The sequence below is a fragment of the Pipistrellus kuhlii genome, unplaced genomic scaffold (assembly GCF_014108245.1).
Source record: "Pipistrellus kuhlii isolate mPipKuh1 unplaced genomic scaffold, mPipKuh1.p scaffold_m20_p_3, whole genome shotgun sequence".
NCBI classification, from domain to species: domain Eukaryota; kingdom Metazoa; phylum Chordata; class Mammalia; order Chiroptera; family Vespertilionidae; genus Pipistrellus; species Pipistrellus kuhlii.
In genome coordinates, this window is record NW_023425529.1 from 98,864,120 (window position 1) to 98,883,448 (window position 19,329).

At 39.1% G+C, this 19,329-nt stretch overlaps 1 protein-coding gene across 2 annotated transcripts in view; it reads left to right on the top strand.

The window, feature by feature from the left end:
* The window catches only part of FREM2 (FRAS1 related extracellular matrix 2), a 301,513-nt gene extending 284,889 nt beyond the window's left edge, over positions 1-16,624 (top strand). For both annotated transcript variants that reach the window (XM_036454946.1, XM_045588592.1), the window contains 6 exons: positions 1,325-1,452; positions 1,542-1,676; positions 2,384-2,510; positions 3,285-3,472; positions 13,883-14,029; positions 16,065-16,624. In XM_036454946.1, the coding sequence (XP_036310839.1) occupies positions 1,325-1,452; positions 1,542-1,676; positions 2,384-2,510; positions 3,285-3,472; positions 13,883-14,029; positions 16,065-16,577 (1,238 nt within the window). In that variant the 3' untranslated portion in view covers positions 16,578-16,624. The remainder of the gene's footprint in view (positions 1-1,324; positions 1,453-1,541; positions 1,677-2,383; positions 2,511-3,284; positions 3,473-13,882; positions 14,030-16,064) is intronic.
* The last annotated feature ends 2,705 nt before the right edge of the window (positions 16,625-19,329 follow it).

The window sequence follows — 19,329 nt, forward strand, 5'->3', positions numbered from 1 at the left end:
CTCTCAATATCACAAGGGTGGACTTTTCCATATTCACACATATTTCCATACTTCCTTGTGGGATTTTAAGTCCTTAATTTCAAATGAATTGCATGGATGCAATTATCTACATGAAGGCTTGATAATTTTTTGGCTACATATCATAATCTACAAAATCATCATTATCTATGTAGACTTTTAGAGAAAATACAAAATGATTAAATAAATGTAAAACTCTATTGAGTTTATTTAAATGAAACTTTCCTTAAAGAGCATAATAACAACAACCTCCATTTTACTTCAATTCCATTGTACAAAAATAATTGAATTATAATTTATTTGTTCAGAAAGGATTTCTCTGTTCATAACTGTTTTATAGGTATAGTCAGAAACCTTTATATTGAGCCAGAAGTATCACTTCACTGTTGTACTTAAGTTTTAGACATGTTACCTTTAATTATTGGCTATGTAATTTTACTAATTGATGGACTATGATTTGAATATCAAGAAGGCAGCAGTCACTAAAGTCCTATGTCAAAGCTTTTTTAATACAAAGGACATTTCATTAAACATTTTTTATTTGACTCTTCATATTACTAAAATGGATTGCATATTTTAATGTTATGCCAAGTGATGCTAGGTTGGTAATGGAAAAGAATCCACTCACTTTCTTCTATGTCCTTCTTTTTCTAGGTGGGAGCTCTAAACAAAAGAGAAAGTAGGCCTGAAAATTCAGTAATAGAAAACGTGTTCATTTATTTTTATAATATTGAACTACCAGAAGTACAGAACAACAAAATAATTTATCTTATTGTAATTGACAGTTCTGGAAAATAAGGATTTCCTAGCCTTTACAATTTCCATCCACATGTCTACCTTTCTAATAAACTGAATCTTTGTTTAGACATTATTGCAGCCAATCTAATTACAATTTTATTCCATATATAAGTTGGGTTTGCCCAGCTATGCAGATGCTAGTAGACTGAGAAGTTCAGCTAATAGTTTGGGTGCACAATAAATGCATTCACATGAGGCTTTGTTGTACTGTGTTGCTCCCTTGAAAGTATCCTTGAACTATTTGAGCATTTCTGCACAAGTATCTTTTGACAGAATTATACAGTGGGAAAAACACTGAATTAAGAATCAGAAGGTATAAAACCTAGCTGTGTGATCTTGGGAGAATCACACAGTTTTTCTATCTGAAAACTGAGAATATGAATCCTGCTATTTTGTAGGCTTGTTATAAGAACAAAAGCACACAATGTATTATAAAATGCTTGAAAACTCTAAACTGTTATGTACCCTTTAAACCACCATGGCATTTTTGTTATTGGCACTTTTCTAGGATCCTTCACAAGATCAATGATCATGTCAGCTGATCATCCAGGACTGACTTTTTCCCTGCACCTAATAAGGAGTGAACCAACCTATAACCAGCCAGTCCAGCAATGGAGCTTTGTCTCTGACTTTGCAGTAAGTGACTAAGGCTCTTACTTAATTTTTCTTTTCTGTTACCTCTGATTGCACCTCAGATTTTTAAGTACCTTCTCTTTTCCTCAAAGGTACGTGATTACTCAGGAACCTATACTGTAAAACTGCTGCCATGCACCACCCTATTGCATCAGAAGTATCACCTGCCTGTCACTTGCAACCCCAGAGAACCTGTCACCTTTGACCTTGACATCCGATTCCAGCAGGTATGTCTCATAGGATTATTTTCATATGGCTTTTAGAATCCTACTTTGTTATTTGTTTGGTTTACTTTAACCAATTAAAAAATTCACACAGTGACTTTAATTCTTGTCTCCTAGGTGGAAAAAAGGAAGTCAAACATATAGAAATTAGGGAGAGAATTGCCATTTACAAGTTGTTAGTTCAGTATATAAAATCCATAATCTAAGAGTATGCAAGGGTTATTTTTAATTATCTCTTCCTGGAGTTTGCTGCCTTAGATTAGAGATTTGAGAAGTTTCCCTCATTCTTCTGCATTTCTTCATCTTGTTTTTGACCTTTAAGAATAAATATTCTGTAGTTCATGCCACTTCAAAGTACCTATTTGCCATATATTAGAAGAAATATGAATTGATGCTAAATGTTTGCCTGCCACTGACCATGATGTTTACAAGTCCCTTATATATCTCAATAAACTAATGGAAATGGGCCAAACAAAGCTATTTAGTCTCATTCAAAAAAATGATTTAACCTTACAAGTTTAGCCTTCTCCAAAAGGACAAAACCAATATTAAAATTCCCTAAATTTATTTGGTTGGACCTGAAAATTACAATACTATGTTTAATATTTTACATATCAGTGTACAGTAAATGTGTATATCTGTGAAGATTGTGTTTGTGTACCATCAGAATAATCAACAACATATAACAGAAGTTTTACACTCGGTTTTAGGTCAGTGATCCAGTGGCGACTGAGTTTAGCTTGAACACCCAAATGTACCTACTCTCCAAGAAGAGTCTTTGGTTGTCTGATGGATCCATGGGATTTGGGCATGAGAGTGATGTTGCTTTTGCAGAAGGTACCACTTTACAAATGAGGAGCCTGTTTTTGTATCTATTTTATTAGAATTGTGTTTAAGGGAAAAATTATAACCTCTTCTATGGTTTTGAGAATATAATGGGATCTTTGTATGGTAGGGCTGGGAGAGGAGGTGTCACTGGAATTGGGTTTATGTTACTGAATGATTTCATTTTTGGATATTTAACCTGTTAAGGGTATTTTTCCTTACCTAAGTGAATTATTTTTTCTTGAATGTTTTTTCAAGTTTTACAAACTCAAATACTATAGCTTCATGGGATTGTAAATGCTTCATGGGCCAGCATTGTGATTTTCTTGCCAAATATCTAGAACATGTAGTAAGAGTTTAGTATTGATGTGAATACCAGGGAATTTCCTTAAGCCCTCTTTCACAATCATATAAAGTTAATTCAGCTTTTTATTGATGTTTTTAGTGCTGTTCCCTAAAGTATTATTCTGCATCGTATCAACTAATTTATGTAATCTGGATTTTAACCACATGTGATATTATGGAGGCTAAATTATAGGCCAAGACTTGAGGCTATTCCACTACTGGCTGACTATTTGAAGGCCAATACATATTCAGTCATTTGTAGTCATTCTGCAAAGTGGTCATATATAAGGCATAGGAGTAAAACAGATCCTGAAGCTAATACAAAAAGGTCTTCTGCATTTGATGCCATATTGAGAAAGAAATTCTCTCTGGTGTCATTATTGTCACAAATTGTTTGCAGTGTTACATAATAGAAATAACATTTCTGCATCTCTGTTTCAGGTGATATTATTTATGGTCGTGTTATGGTAGATCCTGTCCAGAATCTAGGTGATTCCTTTTACTGCAGTATTGAGAAGGTGTTTCTGTGCACTGGAGCTGATGGCTATGTTCCCAAGTACAGTCCAAAGAATGCAGAATATGGCTGCTTAGCTGATTCTACTTCACTCTTACATAGATTTAAAATTGTGGTAAGTGTGGACTTCAGTCAAGATGAAGTAAATGAATGCTGTACTTACCTCCTCCCATAACCACATCAAAATTAAACTTAAATTACAGAACAACCACTCTTGAGAACCACCTGGAGACTAGCTTAATGAAATTACTATAACCAAGAACATATTGTAAATAAGTCACATTGAGACTGGTAGGAAGGATGGAAAAGCAAAATGGCATAATCCCACACTCATGTGTGGCTGTTAAGAATAGGGAAGGATATCTTGGTTGTATAGGTTCCTCCAGAGGAGCAAGAGATGCTAACCCCACACTGGGGTCACCAGCCCAGACCCCCAATTTTGACAGTTGAAGTCCCCATGACATATGGCTATGAAAATCAACAGGGTTCGCAGAAGCAACACAATAGCTTGCTTCATGTCATATCAGAGCACAATACAATTAACTTCACAAATGACATACAGAAAGGGTGAACTACACCGGTACCAGAGCCCTGCTAATGCAAATATCATTATGTGGGGCAAACCCCTGCACAACAAATCATCCACTGTATTCATGGGTAGTCTTACAGTCAGTCAGCCTAAGGGTCTATCTAACCTACTGATATGCCAATAGGAATAAAAACTCAATTACAATAGGAGAGCATACACAACTCACAAAGAGAGATCCTGATGCACCCAGCTCAGGTGACCAGACTGATTGTGCCACAGGATACCTACTGCATAAGGGCACTCGGCCAAAAATGGGAGATATAGCAGATTTACCTAATACAGAGAAACAAACACAGGTAAAGCAGCTGGAAAAAGAAAAAGAAACATTTCCCAAATGAAAGAATAGGGGAAAATTCCACACAAAGAAAGAAAGAGAGAGAGAGAGAGAGAGAGAGAGAGAGAGAGAGAGAGAGAGAGAGAAAGAAAGAAAATGGAGACAAGAAAATGGAGACTAGATAGAAAATTCAAAACACCAATTATAAGAATGCTCAATGAACTTAGGAAAGAATAATGAACTCAGTGAAAACTTATATAAGATGGAACCAGTCAGAAATAAAGAATATAATAACTGAAATGAAGAATACAGTAGATAGAATCAACAGCAAAACAGAAGAAGCAGAGGATTGAATTAGCAATCTGAGGGAAAAAATAGTGGAAAACACTCAATTGGAACAGAAAAAGAAAATAATAATCAAAAAACAGGATAGTTTTATGAGCCTCAGGAACAACATAAAGTGTACTAACCCACTGATGTGCCAAAAGTAATTAGAGAAGAACTAGAAAAGCAAGGGATTGAAAAAAATACTTGAAGAAATAAAGATCGAAAATTCTAATCTAGCAAATTAAATAGGCATACAAGTTCAGAAAGAGCAGAGAGTTCCAAACAAAATAACCTACATAGGAAAACCAAGATACATCATAATTAATATGCAAAGACTAAAGGCAAAAAGAGTCTTAAAAGCAGCAAGAGAAAAGTAACTCCCATACGACCATCAACTGAATTTTTAAAAGAAACTTTACAGGCCAGAAGGAAGAGCCAAAAATATTCAGTGTGATGAAAAGCAAAGATCTATATCAAGATTACCCATAAAGGCTAAAAGAGTTTTTCTTTTTCTTTTTCTATTTTTTTTTTGTTGTTGTTGTTGTTAAGAGTTTTTCACCACAAGCAGAGGCCTCATGCATGAAAATTCACGTACTAGAGGGGGGTTCCTCAGCCCAGGCTGCCCCCTCTTAGAGTCTGGGAGCCCTCAGGCAAGAGGTGACCCAGCAATCAGGGGAAGGCGATGCTCCATCACACCACTGTTGCTGCCACTGCCAGCAGCACAAGCTTCAGTTGGCCCTGAGCCTGGGCAGCTGCCATCCAAGGCTTGCAGTGCCTCCAGCTGGCCTTGGGTGGCTGGGGGGCTGAGGGAGGCTTGCTACATGCTTGCCACTTTGGCAGGGCTAAGGGGAATGGGTGCTGCCATCTTGTGGCTATTTGCACCATCATATTTGAGGGCGGCCAGCCCATTATCATATTCACTCCTCATTGGATATGGGCGCCACCATCTTTGAAAGTGCGGCAGTCAATTAGCATATTCCCACCTTATTGGCTGTGGGCACCACCATCTTTTGTGATGGCGTGAGGGTCAATTAGCATATTCCCTCTTTATTAGATGGGATGTTAAGGGACTTCTTTAAGAAGAAAAAAATTAAAAATATGAGGAAGAAAATAGAGCCAAAAAAAAATATTTTCACTGATAAAAGCATATCATAATAAAAGCAGTGAATTGATCCACCATAAAGCTATTCCAAAGGTTAAAAGGAAAAGTAGGAAGATCATGTACAATTAGCACACATTCCTCTCAAATTATTCAAAAAATATTAAAGATGAGATCAGATGGACTTAATTGACATCTTCAGAACAGTTTACCCCAAAGTCATGGAATATAAGTTCTTCTCAAGTGTACATGGGACATTTTTTAAAATAGACAACATATTGGGTCACAAGCAAAGTCTCCCCAAATTCAAGAAGATTGAAATCATATCAAGCATCTTCTCAGACCACAATGGCATAATATTAAAAATAAACTACAATAAAAACAATCCAAAAGACTCAAACACTTGGAAGCTAAATATCATGCTATTAAACAGTGATTGAGTCACCAAAGAGATCAAAGAAGAAATTTAAAACATCCTGGAAACTAATGACAAAAAAAAAATCCAAAATCTATGGGACACAATGAAAGCAGTCTTGAGAAGGAAGTTTATAGCGCTTACAGGCCTACCTCAAAAAACTAGAAAAATGGTAAGAAATCATCTAACTCAAAAACTCAAAGAACTAGAAAGAGAGCAACAAGAAAAGCCCAGACTGAGCAGAAGGAAGGAGATATAGAGATCAGAGCAGAAATAAATGACATAAAGATTAAAAATAATAATAATAAAATAAAAATTAAAAAAACAACTATACAAAAGATAATGAAACCAAGAGCTGGTTCTTTGAAAGGATAAACAAGATTGATGAACCTTTAGCCAGGCTCACCAAGAAGCAAAGAGAGAAGACCAAAATAAACAAATCAGAAATGAAAGAGGCGAAATAACAATAGACCCCACAGAAATACAAAGGATTGTTTAAAAAAAAATACTATGAACAACTCTATTCCAACATACTAAACAACCTGGAGGAAATGGACATATTCCTAGGAAAATACAACCTTCCAAAACTCAATCAGGAAGATTCAAAAATCTCAATATGCAATAACTATGGGAGAAATTGAAGAAGTCATGTGAAGATTCCAGCAAACAAAAGCACAGGGCCAGATGGCTTTACAGGGGAATTTTACCAAACAATCAAGGGAAATGAAAACCTATCTTCCTCAGACTATTCCAAAAAATTCAAGAGGAAGGAACACTTCCAATCTCATTCTATGAAGCCAACATCAACTTAATACTAAAACCAGATAAAGACAACACAATAAAAAGAGAATTACAGGCCAATATCCTTCATGAACTAGAAGAAATAGGAAGAGAAGGAACACAGGCATAAAGAATAATGGTGACTATCAAGTCACCATTCAATAATAACTATAAATGTAAATGGATTAAATGCCACAATCAAAAGACATAGTGGAGCTGAGTGGATAAGAAATCATGACCCATCTATCTGATGTCTACAGGAAACTCACCTCAAACAAAGGATTCAAAGAGACTGGTGGTGAAGGAATGCAAAAAGGTATTTCAGGTGAATGGAAATGAAAAAAAAGCTGGGGTAGCAATACTTATATCTAAAAAATTAGATCTTGAGTGTTCCAAGATAGCTGACAGGTAAATACCTAGCCGCAGCAGCACACAACATTTCAATAAAATACGACTAAAATATAAAATGGACTTTACCCAGAACTATAGGAAAGTCGACTGACTGGAAATTCTACAACAAGAAGCAAGGAGAAAACCAGAAGGAAGCACAGAGGAGTTGTAAAAGCCTAAGGCACACATGTCAAACACAAGGCCCGCGGGCCAAATCCGGCCCACCAGGCCTTGCAATGTGGCCTGCACCGCGCTGTCATCACTGCACTCCGCTGCGTTCCATCACAATGACGCGTGGTGACATAGGAGGCTTGTGATCTCGCCGGCCGCCTTGCCGGCCGCAGTACTTGCTATCTATTACGCATGCGCATAGATAACAAGTCACACGAGATTCAGGAGGCGTGACCTATAGTCCGGCATCCGATGTGGTTGTGCCGGTGGCAGAGCAGAGGAGAGAGTGAGTGTGCGGGCATAAAAAATACACAGCAGAAGCTGCCAGTTCCTGGCATAAAGTGCAGGCATAAAAATCGCAACAGAATCTGCTATCTGTACCCAGCCAGGCATTTATTGACTGACTTTTTTTTTCTCCACTCCATCTGCCAAATCAAGCTATCCCTGTGCAGTTTTCAACTTTTTCCTTCTAACGCAGATTTCCAATAAACTACATCTTTTACTGCCAATATTGATCCCAAAATGTCCAGGAAAAGAAAAGTTGACGGTGAAGGCAGACAATTTAATGACAAATGGGAAAATGAATACATGTTTGTGCTTAGAGAGGGCAAACCAGTGTGTATATTGTGTTATGAGACAGTGTCGGTGATGAAAGAGTACAATATACGTCGTCATTTTGACACCAAACATAATGTTAAGTATGGCAAATATACTTTGGAAGAAAAGCATAAAATTGTTAAAGAACTAAAAGGCAAACTACAATCACAGCAGCAAATGTTTACAAAGGCTACAGCGAAAAATGATGCTGCAGTGAAAGCAAGCTTTATAGTGGCTGAAGAAATTGCCCGTACTTCAAGGTATTTTTCAGAGGGTGCCTTTTTGAAGCAATGCATGCTAAAAGTGTGTGAGCAAGTATGCCCAGACCAGATACAGAGTTTTCAAAATGTCAGTTTGTCAAGAAACACCATTGCAGATAGAGTTCAAGAACTCTCAGGAAATCTATCATCACAGCTGGCCGAACAGGCATGCAGTTATCCCGCTTTTTCACTTGCTATCGATGAAAGCACAGACAACACTGATACAGCGCAGCTGTCCATCTTTATACGTGCTACGAAGACCGACCTCTCTGTCACTGAGGAACTTTTGGATGTAGCTTCCATGCATGGGACAATGACTGGTAGAGATATATTTGAGGCTGTGGAGAAATCTATAAATAATTTTAAATTACCCTGGGAAAAGTTGGTGGGGCTAACTACCGATGGCGCACCTTCAATGTGCAGAGAAAAGAAAGGCTTGGTTAGACTAATGAAGGAAAGAATGCAAAAAAGTCACTGCCACACACCCTTGATTACTTATCATTGCATTATCCACCAAGAGGCTATGTGTGGAAAAGTTCTGGACATGAATGACATAATGACCACAGTCATTAAAACTATTAACTTTATATGGGCACGTGGCCTGAATCATCGCCAGTTTCAGCAGTTTTTACAGGAGGTGGGTGCAGAGCATGGAGACGTGCCATACCACACAGAAGTAAGATGGCTGAGCAAGAGCGCAGTCCTCAAAAGATTTTTTGAGCTCAGAGAACAAATTGCTCTTTTCATGGAAAGTAAAGGAAAGCCCTTGCCTGAACTGTTGGATCCTGCCTGGCTATGTGATTTTGCTATGATGTGTGACATATGCGAGCATCTCACCCAACTGAATCTGAAGCTGCAGGGACGCAAACAAGTCATCACGAAGGTGTCTGACATGATCACAGCATTCCAGCGTAAACTTCAACTATGGAAGTCCCAACTGGAACAGGACAATCTTGCCCACTTTCCCGTTTGTTTGAGTTTCTCAACCACTATTTCTGGTACTTTTCCTTGCAGTCGGCTGGCTACCAAAGTTAGCCGTTTACTAAGTGAATTTGAGCGGCGCTTCTCTGACTTTAGAACACAGCACTCAGGCTTTGACATCTTTGCCAATCCTTTTACAGTTGATGTCAACAATGTGCCCCATCACCTTCAGATGGAGATAATCGAGCTTCAGTCTGACAGTGGCCTGAAATCAAGGTTTCAGGATGTTGAAATTGAGGACTTCTACCCTCTACTGCCCCCTGATTCAATGCCAGAGCTCCGACTTCATGCTGCCCGTATTCTATCCATGTTCAGGAGCACCTATCTTTGTGAACAGATGTTTTCAATAATGAATCTGAACAAAAACAAGCACAGATCACGCATTACCGATGACAACCTCCATGCTGTTTTGCGGGTTGCTACAGCCCAAGAAATAAAACCGAACATTGACTCATTGATCCGGGGAAAACAGTGTCAGACATCTAGCCAGAAAACAAAACAATGAGCATTTTAGGTACATTCCAATATTACTGTTTTGCTTGATACCAATATTACTATTTTGCTTGATAGCATGTGAGTTGGTTAACAGCACTGTTAAGGAAAAGATTGTTCCACTCATTTTAAATTCACATTTCTGGTTAACATTGTCAGTTTATGACTGTTCAGTAAACCATTCAGCCCACGATTTAGGCTGGATTTTAGATTTTGGCCCCTTCTCTGATTGAGTTCGACACCCCTGGCCTAAGGTACGGAGACGCACGGCGCACGCGGAGAGGACGGAGCCAGAGAGGAGGGAGGCTGAGTGCCTGGCTAGCTTTCCCAAGTGGGAAGGAGATAAAACTCCGACTGTGCTGAGCCCCAGTTCTGACTGCTCTGAACCCCAGTTCTAGGCCAGACCCTGGGGACCCAGGCTCACACAGAGGGTGCTGGGCTGCAAGGCGGAACCCCGGGGAACCAGTGAAAGGAGGTCCCGGTGGCACATTGAAAGCAGAGAAGGGAGGGTTGGCTGTGCCGCGGGATTGCCGTGGCAGGAAGGAGACAGGGGCTCCAGACTGCTCTGAACGCCACCTCCAACTCCACTTCCAACTGAACTGAACCCCAATACCTGGCTCATTGGGGGAGAGCATAGACTGTTTGGCAGCAGGCGAAAATCAAGGGCACCTTTCTCTCAGAGGCGCTTGCAACTAGTACTGAAGGACCCTGAGACCCAGGAGCTGCATAGGGCGGGGCTGACGGAAGCCAAAGCTGCAGACTCCACCCTGAAACCCTGCCCCATCCAAGCAGAACACAGAGACTTTTAAGGCTACCAACTCAGGAAAGCTGTGAAAATATGGAGATGAAATAGATCACAAACGAAAGAAATGGAGGACAAAAAGCGACTGGATATAGAGTTCAAATCTACGCTTCTAAGGTTTTTCAAGAATTTCCTAGAAAAGATGGATAAGACCTATGAGGATATGAAAAGGGATCAACTGGAATTAATAAGGAATCAATAAGAAATGATAAGGGATCAACAAGAAATAATAAGGGATCAACAAGAAATAAAGAATACATTGACTGAAATAAAAAATATTATACAGAGTCCTAAAAACAGAATGAAAGATCGCAAGAATCAAGTCAAAGAGTTGGAACATAAAGAGCCATAAGACACTCCTCCGTAGAAGCTAGAAGGCAAGAGAATCCAGAAAATTGAAGATCATGTAAGAAACCTCTGGGACAACTTCAAGTGAACCAACATCAGAATTATGGGGGTCCCAGAAGATGAGAGAGAGCAAGATATCGAAAACATACTGAAAGAAATAGTGACAGAAAACTTCCCCCACCTGGTGAAAGAATTAGACTTACAAGTCCAGGAAGCGCACAGAACTCCAAACAAAAGAAATCCAAAGAGGACCACACCTAGACACATCATAATTAAAATTCCAAGAGCAAAAGACAAAGAGAGAATATTAAAAGCAGCAAGAGCAAAGAAGGTAGTTACCTATAAAGGAGCACCTATACGATTGTCAGCTGATTTCTCAACAGAAACCATGCAGGCCAGATGGGAATGGCAAGAAATATTCAAGGTGATGAATAGCAAGAACCTACAGCCAAAGATAATCTATCCAGCAAAGCTATCACTCAGAATCAAAGGTCAGATAAAGAGCTTCACTAATAAAAAAAAAGCTAAAGGAGTTCATCACCGCCAAACCAGAATTATATGAATTGCTGAAGGGGGTTCTTTCAGAAGAGAAAGTAAATAAAGATAAAAATTATTAACAACAAATAGGTAACTATCAACAAGTGAATCTAAAAACCAAGGGAATTAAAAAAAAATCTGATGAACAATATTAACTGTTGAATATAATAGAATCAGAGGTATGGAAGGGGAGTGAACTGTCGATTCTTGGGAAAAAGGGGAGAGGGGGATGTGGGAAGAGACTGAACATAAACTGTGCACCTATGGATGAGGACAATGGGGGGTGGGGAAAGGGCAGAGGGTGGGGGGGGAACCTGGTGGAGGAGAGCAATGGTGGGGGGGGGGGGGGAGGGGGGAAAGGAACATTTGTAATAATATGAACAATAAAAAAATGAAAAAATAAATTAAAAAATAAAAGATTAGATCTCAAAGTGAAGGACATAACAAGAGATAAGGAAGGTCACTTCATAATACTAAAGGGAGCAACCCAACAAGATGATATAACTCTGGTAATTATATATGTATCCAATACAGAAGCAACCAAATATGCAAATAAACTTCTGGAGGATATCAAGGGAGAGATTGACAGCAATACAGTCATAGTAGGGGACTTTAATACCTCACTAACACCCCTGGACAAATCCTCTAAAAAAACAAACAAAAAAAACACACAAAAACAAACAACAACAAAAAAAACACAAGAAATATCAATCCTAAATGACACATTAGATCAGATGGAATTAATTGACATCTTCAGAACATTTCACCCCAAAGACACAGAATATACATTCTTCTCAAATGCACATAGATCATTTTCAAAGATAAACCATATGTTGGGACACAGGCAAAGTCTCCTCAAATTCAAAAAGATTGAAATTGTATTAAGTATCTTCTTAGATCACAGTGGCATAAGCTAGAAATCAACTACAATAAAAAACAATTAAAAATCAAACATCTGGATACTAAATACCATGATATTAAACAACTAGAGGCCTGGTGCATGAAAATTCATGCACTGGAGGGGGACTCCCTCAGCCTGGCCTGCCCCCTCTCACAGTCCAGGAGGCCTCAAGAGTTGGAAGTGACCCAGCAATCAGAGGAAGTGGATGCCCCATCACACCTCTGCTGCTACCACTGCTGGCAGCACAATCCTTGGCCGGCCATGGTTATTTGAGCCACGGGTGGCCCTGGGCAGCTTGGGGAGCCACCATCTGAGGCTTTTCTGTACCTTGGACCGTCTCTGGGCATCTGGGGGGCTAAGATGCCTGGGGGCTCCAGGGGTCTTACCATGTGCCTGTCCCCTACCCATCCCCTGGGGCAGAGCTGAGGAAACTGGGCACTGCCATCTTGTGGCTGTGTGAGCCACCATCTTTGAGGATGTGGCTGCCAATTAGCATATTCCCTCATTGGCTGTGGGCGAGGATATCTTTGTGGTCAGGGCAGACAGTTAGCATATTCCCTCCTTATTGGCTGTGGTGCCACCATCTTTGAGATAGCATAAAGGTCAATTAGCATATTCCCTCTTTACTCGATAGGGTGACTGGACTACCAGAGAGATCTAAGAAGAAATAAAAAGCATATGGCAGCAAATGACACAACAATCCAAAAACTATGGCAAACAGTGAAAGCAGTTCTGAGAGGGAAATTCATAGCTCTACAGCAGTGTTTCTCAACCTTTTTAATGCTGCAACCCTTTAATACAATTCCTTATATTGTGGTGCCCCCAACCATAAAATTATTTTGCTACTTCATAACTGTAATTTTGCTACTGTTATGAATTGTAACGTAAATATCTGTGTTTTCTGATGGTGTTATGTGCTAGCAAGGTCACCTAAGACCATCGGGGAAAAACTGATATTTACATTATGATTCATTAACAGTAGCAAAATTATAGTTATGAAGTGGTAATGAAAACTATTTTATAGTTGGGGGTCATCACAACATGAGGAACTGTATTAAAGGGTTGCAGCATTAAAAAGGTTGAGAACCACTGCTCTAAGCGATATCTGACTTTCTGTCCATGGATTGCCTCACCAGCTGTGTTTAATTCACCAATTCCAGGTGGGTGTTGTTTGATTCAGCTGTTCCTTCTATCTGCTCTGTGAGAAGGCACTGGTCTTGTAGCATTGTGTTATAGGGTCTCAGGATATATCCGAAGTCGCCCTGGTTGGAGGTAAGGCTGGGCTTCTGAACACAGCTGCTCTCCCCTTCAAAAGGGCACAGTCTCTGCCAAAACTACATTTTCTTACTTAGGGTAAGTGCTTTGATCCCAAATGAACTAGGTACATATTAAAAGTTAAGCATTTTTGTCTTATGTTTTAATATAATAGCATAGTTTCAAATGAAACTAAAATGTGACATTTTATGGTAATTTGTACTTGTACAAAATTAATAGGAAAACATTCTAAGCTTTCATGATTTGGCATTTTCTACAGCAATTCTTATTTTTATTATTTCTTAAAGGACAAAGCTCAGCCAGAGACACAAGCCACCAGTTTTGGAAATATTCTGTTTAATGCCAAACTGGCAGCAGATGACCCTGAAGCTACTCCTTTAGTAAATCAGCCTGGATCTGATGGATTTAAAGTGGACTCAACACCACTCTTTCAGGTGGGCCAATACCAAGCTCTCTTATAATAGCTATGTAACCACATGCAAGTTACTTAATATTTAAATGCCTCAGATGTCTCATTTGTAATACAGTAATAATAATATGTCATTTGGTTTATATGAACATTGAGTAATGCATGTAAACCACAACCAACCATACTGCACACATGGTGAGCATTTAATTAACACTAGCTATTATTATTTTATTAATGTATCATTTTTAAGTCAATATTTAATAAAGATTCTTATTCAGCCCAAAAGAAATCTAAATCTGATGGGTGGGAACTCTGCTTTCCTTATGCAAAATTTTCTTCCTGTTGACTTTTCATGACCATTTTTGTGTGAACTGCTGGACTCAGACAAACAATGTACACAGCACATAAATCTCTACTCTCAAAGACTTAATAAATCAAGATCGAGAATTGTAACCTACAGATAGACAGTAAAAACAGACACAGGTGACCATAACTATATCAAGCAAATAAGTAAGACAAATTCAGAGATGTGTTCACATTTTGAATCCTTAGGACTTTTAGGATATTTACTAAAAATTGTTCAGACAGAATGGGTCAGAGAAATGTGTTATCCTTATTCAAACTAAAGAGAGAATCTTAAGGAAACACATTTTGTTATTCTGAAGTAGAAGTATATATTTTGGTTTCTGTTATTACTGTTAACTCTGGAAGCATTTGAACACTTCTAAATCCTAAAGGCTCCAATGGACCTTCAAAAAATCTCTTCTTTTCAAGCTCTGAAAAAGCAGAAAACTTTTCTATAGTTTTATATATAAACTAGAGGCCCAGTGCATGAAATTTATGCATGGGGAGTTCCCTCAGCCCAGCTTGCACCCTCCCCAATCTGGGACCCCTCGAGGGATGTCCCAGTGGGATCAGGCCTAATCAGGTATTCAGACATCCCTCTCAGTATCCAGGACTGCTGACTTCCAACTGCTCACCTGCCTGTATGCCTGATCACCCCCTAACCACTCCCCTGCTAGCTTGATTGACATATAAATGCTCCCCTGCCAGCACAATTTCCTCTAACTGTCCTCCCCTGCAGGCTTGGTCATCTCCATCTGCCTTCCCCTGATGGCCCAGTCACCCCTAACTGCCCTCCTCTGCCATCCTGGTTGCCCCTAACTGCCCTCCTCTGCCAACCTGGTTGCCCCCAACTGCCATTTCCTGATGGCCAGGTCACCCCCAACTGCCCTCCCCTGCTGGCCTCATCCCCTCCAACTACCCTCACTCCCTTGAAAGCCCAGTCACCCCCAATTGTCCTCCCCTGCAGCCTGGTCCCCTCAACTGTCCTCCCCTGCAGGCCTTGTTGTCCCTAACTGTCCTCCCTTGCTGGCCTGGGTCTCCCCCAACTGCCTTTCCCTGCAGACTTTTTCCCTCCCATTTACCCTTCCCTGCAGGCCTGATCCCCTACAACTTCCCTCCCCATGAGGCCTGATCACTCCCACCTGCCCTATCCTGATGGCCTGATCTCCCACAACTGCCCTCCCCTGCTCGCCATCTTGTGGTGATCATCTTGTGTTCACATGGGGGTGGCCATCTTTGACCACATGAGGGCAGCCATCTTGTGTGTTGGAGTGGAGTGACAGTCAATTTGCATATTACCTTTTTATTATATAGGATATGTAGCAGGACATACTAGAGAAGAGGTCCAAAAGATCTGAATCCTAGTCCTGCCTCTTCTACTTACTAGTTGAATAACATTGGGCAAGTTACTTAACTGCCATGTATTTTTAGTAAGTTAGACTGATATCTAAAGTTCTTTATAGTTCTGACATCCTATGACTACAAGTTATAGATTACCAAATATTTACCAACACATGCTCCCTTAATTGTTTAAACAAATAATTTAGAGTGTTACAGAAAGCCTTACACATACTACACATGCAACAATATTAAGTATATTAATTTTGCACCCTAAATTAAATTAGCATTTATTATCACAGCCATAATTTCTCTTGCAAATAGTCATGAATTATGTTGACATAGTTACCATTTTCTAACAGTGTTGTGTTTTTTAGGTCGCTCTGGGCCGAGAATGGTACATACACACGATCTACACAGTAAAATCAAAAGACAACACCAACAGAGGCATTGGTAAAAGAAGTGTGGAGTACCAGTACCACTCTGTAGTGAGTCCACAAAAGCCGCAGCCAACTATCAAGAGCAGGAAGAAAAGGAAGGTCAGGAGCACACCCCCACTGGTATGGGCTATTGGGGCTAAAAACAGCCGGGGAACAAACATCCAGCACATTTCCCTGGACCGAACCAAAAAGAAGCAGGACCCCAAAGAAAGAGTTCCTCTTGACAGCATCCTCCCCTGGGAGCACAACAGCCCCATCTTTGAGGTCAGTCTGGTCATGGTCATGGGAGGCGTCACCGTGGGATTACTCACCCTTGGCCTCGTTGCCCTTGTGGCAGTGATATGCAAGAGCAAGAGGAGTGCCAGGAGGAAGGATGCCCCCAAGGGCTCAGGCAGCAGTGAGCCCATGATGTCCCCACATAGCTACCACACCGATAGCTCGGAGGTTTGAGGACCATGGGTGAAATTCAACATTTCCTTCAAGTGCCTCAGACTTAACAGAAATCCAAATGCTTCTATAAATGGCAGAGAAATGGGAACTTCTGTGATGAAGCTGCTTAGAGGACCTGACTAATAAACTTTGATTTGAATTTGTCTACTCTGTCATGCATAAAAGGAAAAAATCAGACCATATACCACCTCTTTCCTCTTTCCCAGAAAGCAGCAACAATGTTTTCACACAAACACAGAGCTATCAATGGACAGCAAAGAATGTACTTCTCATTTTAGGCATTTTCGCTACGCAATGGAGATGAACTTATTCAAAGGTGCTAATAGACTCTCTGAGAAGTTTCAGAGGCATCTATTGTATTGTATTAACTTTCTAGGTGCAAGTATCACATTGTTTCTTATTTGTATAACATTTTATCACTAGATTGTAATTGGTAGTCTGAGAAGATAATGCACATTGTTTATTATGACAAGTTTTCTAGTAGGTGAAGACAGCATAGAATTATGACCAGGGGTAACTCAACCCACAAATCATCTTTTCTACTACTTGGGAGGGAATAAAAGGAAAAATAAAAGGAAAGTAAATCACTAATTTGTATTTGAATTGTTTCTCATCCTCATCAGACCTCCCCTTGTTTAATTTGCTTATTTAATTTTCAGTTAAACTGAAGAATATGTTGAGTCTAAAAGGAATTGTTGAAGAGAGACTGCTCTGTTTTGGTAGAAAGTGAGAAATAGTAGAGTTCTTGCATGATCATATACCTTATTGGTGCTCAATATTTGTAGAAAATGAGAGGTTTGGTGACATTTTGACAGCAAAGAAGTGCCATAGAGTTACATTCACATTAACAAGACAATATTCTCTAAGAACTGAGCCTAGATGTTTTCAGTATTGAACCCACAAGTGATGAGGAACATCGTTATCTAGAGGAAGAAAGTGGTGTTTTTTAACATCATATGTTTAACAAAAGTGCTTCTTATACATACTTAATAGAATTAAAAAAATGTAATAGATGATAATAGTACATTAGTTTAAACCTCAGAGTAGCATAATCACATAACCATGTCCAGAACTTGAATTGGCCATAGGATATTGTATTAGCTTCTAATCAACATCTGCTCTAAACCATGGGAATCTCTGCAATTGTCACTCCAGAAGTCTTGGTGGTGGCCAGCATCATCCATCATATTCTTCTTATATCCAAAAGGAAAGTATCATTCTTTAATATCTCTAGTTGAATAATCACATAGTGGTCTCTCTCTGTACCTAAAAATATAACTTGTAGCACTACTTAGAGTGTTAAAAACCAGAGAACTTGATTAAATGAGCTTACTTGGCAAGCCTCCCATTGCCTTCCTAGGAAATGTGCTTTCACCAAATGGCAAAAATCTTGGTTTTAAATGAAAAATGTCAGTAGTTTTATCACTAATCTTTGATAAGCTAGTAAATGTATTGCAAGCAAAAGTAAGGCCCGGGTGTGGGGGGGAAGAACCATACCTAAAAACTAACCTTTAGGTTTTGTCTGGAATACCTTTCCACTTGCAGCCATAACCTGGCCACAGTGGACATCCTAGTGGAAGGAAGATTATTAGAAGACCAACCTTTCTTTAGGTTATAGAGGTGCATTTGTCTGATGTCTGTGAACGCATCAAACATCTCTTGCTTGAAAGAGAAAGAAGCTACAGTGGTACTGGGAGAGAGGTAAAAAGTATCTAATACTTGCCTATCTTCTTTTGGGAAGTTCTAACCTTCACATTCAAAGTCTTTTTAAAAAATAGATTTTCAACCAGTGTGCTACAGCAAGCACACTTGTGGATTGCACGAATTTTAAAAGCATTAAATATCTGACCATTTAGTCATGGGCACTGACCTCTTTCCCCTTAGATTATCAAATAGAAAAATAACAACAGCTAACACAACAATAGCCATCCAGTGGAAATAAATCTAAATTATATACTTATTTTTTGTCAAAATAGAAAAAGTATATTTTTTAGTGTGCTAAAGAATTTTAGTATTAGTTTATATGTGCCATGAAATGAAAAAGCTTGATAATTGCTTGAGTAGTGTATAGTCTCCTTCCATTGGGTAATTTACAAATATCATCTACCACTCAACTATCTCCTGAAGGACTTTGGTAAATAGAAAGTACTATACAGCTCAGGAGCTCACTCATCAAATATTAATAATTTCTTTATTATCCATTTTTTTTTTTTGCTTTGCCTTTTGACAGATGATTATCTACCACTTTGGTTATATTATAGCTTGTATAGGAATGTTTGGGTTAAGCAGTTTCAAATACAATAGTTCATGGACTTGGTACTACTTAGCACTGGGTTCAATTTATGTAGACTGTTAGGGCAAGTGCTCTCAATTAACTTGTTATTTTAGTAATTAAGATGGTCAGGATCTGACTACCATGCAATCCTGGGGGAGAGGGGTCTCTGTCACTAAATATAGTAATCAGTGAAGCATCACTAAAAGAAGTCGATTTTGAACTTTTGGGCCAGGTTACTTTTATACCAAATTTCACTCTACAACGAGTTGTTCTAATGAGACTACTGTATATGAATTGGAGAGCTTATAAAATACAGAATGTGTCTATGCTTTACAAAGAGAACCTGTTTCTCTGCATTATTTTCTTAATATCTATTTACTTAATGTGTGACTTAACATACATTAATCATAAAAAGCTCTTTTTAGTGGAAAAAAGTATCAGACAAAATGCTTCATGACTCAATAAATCAGACTTTTC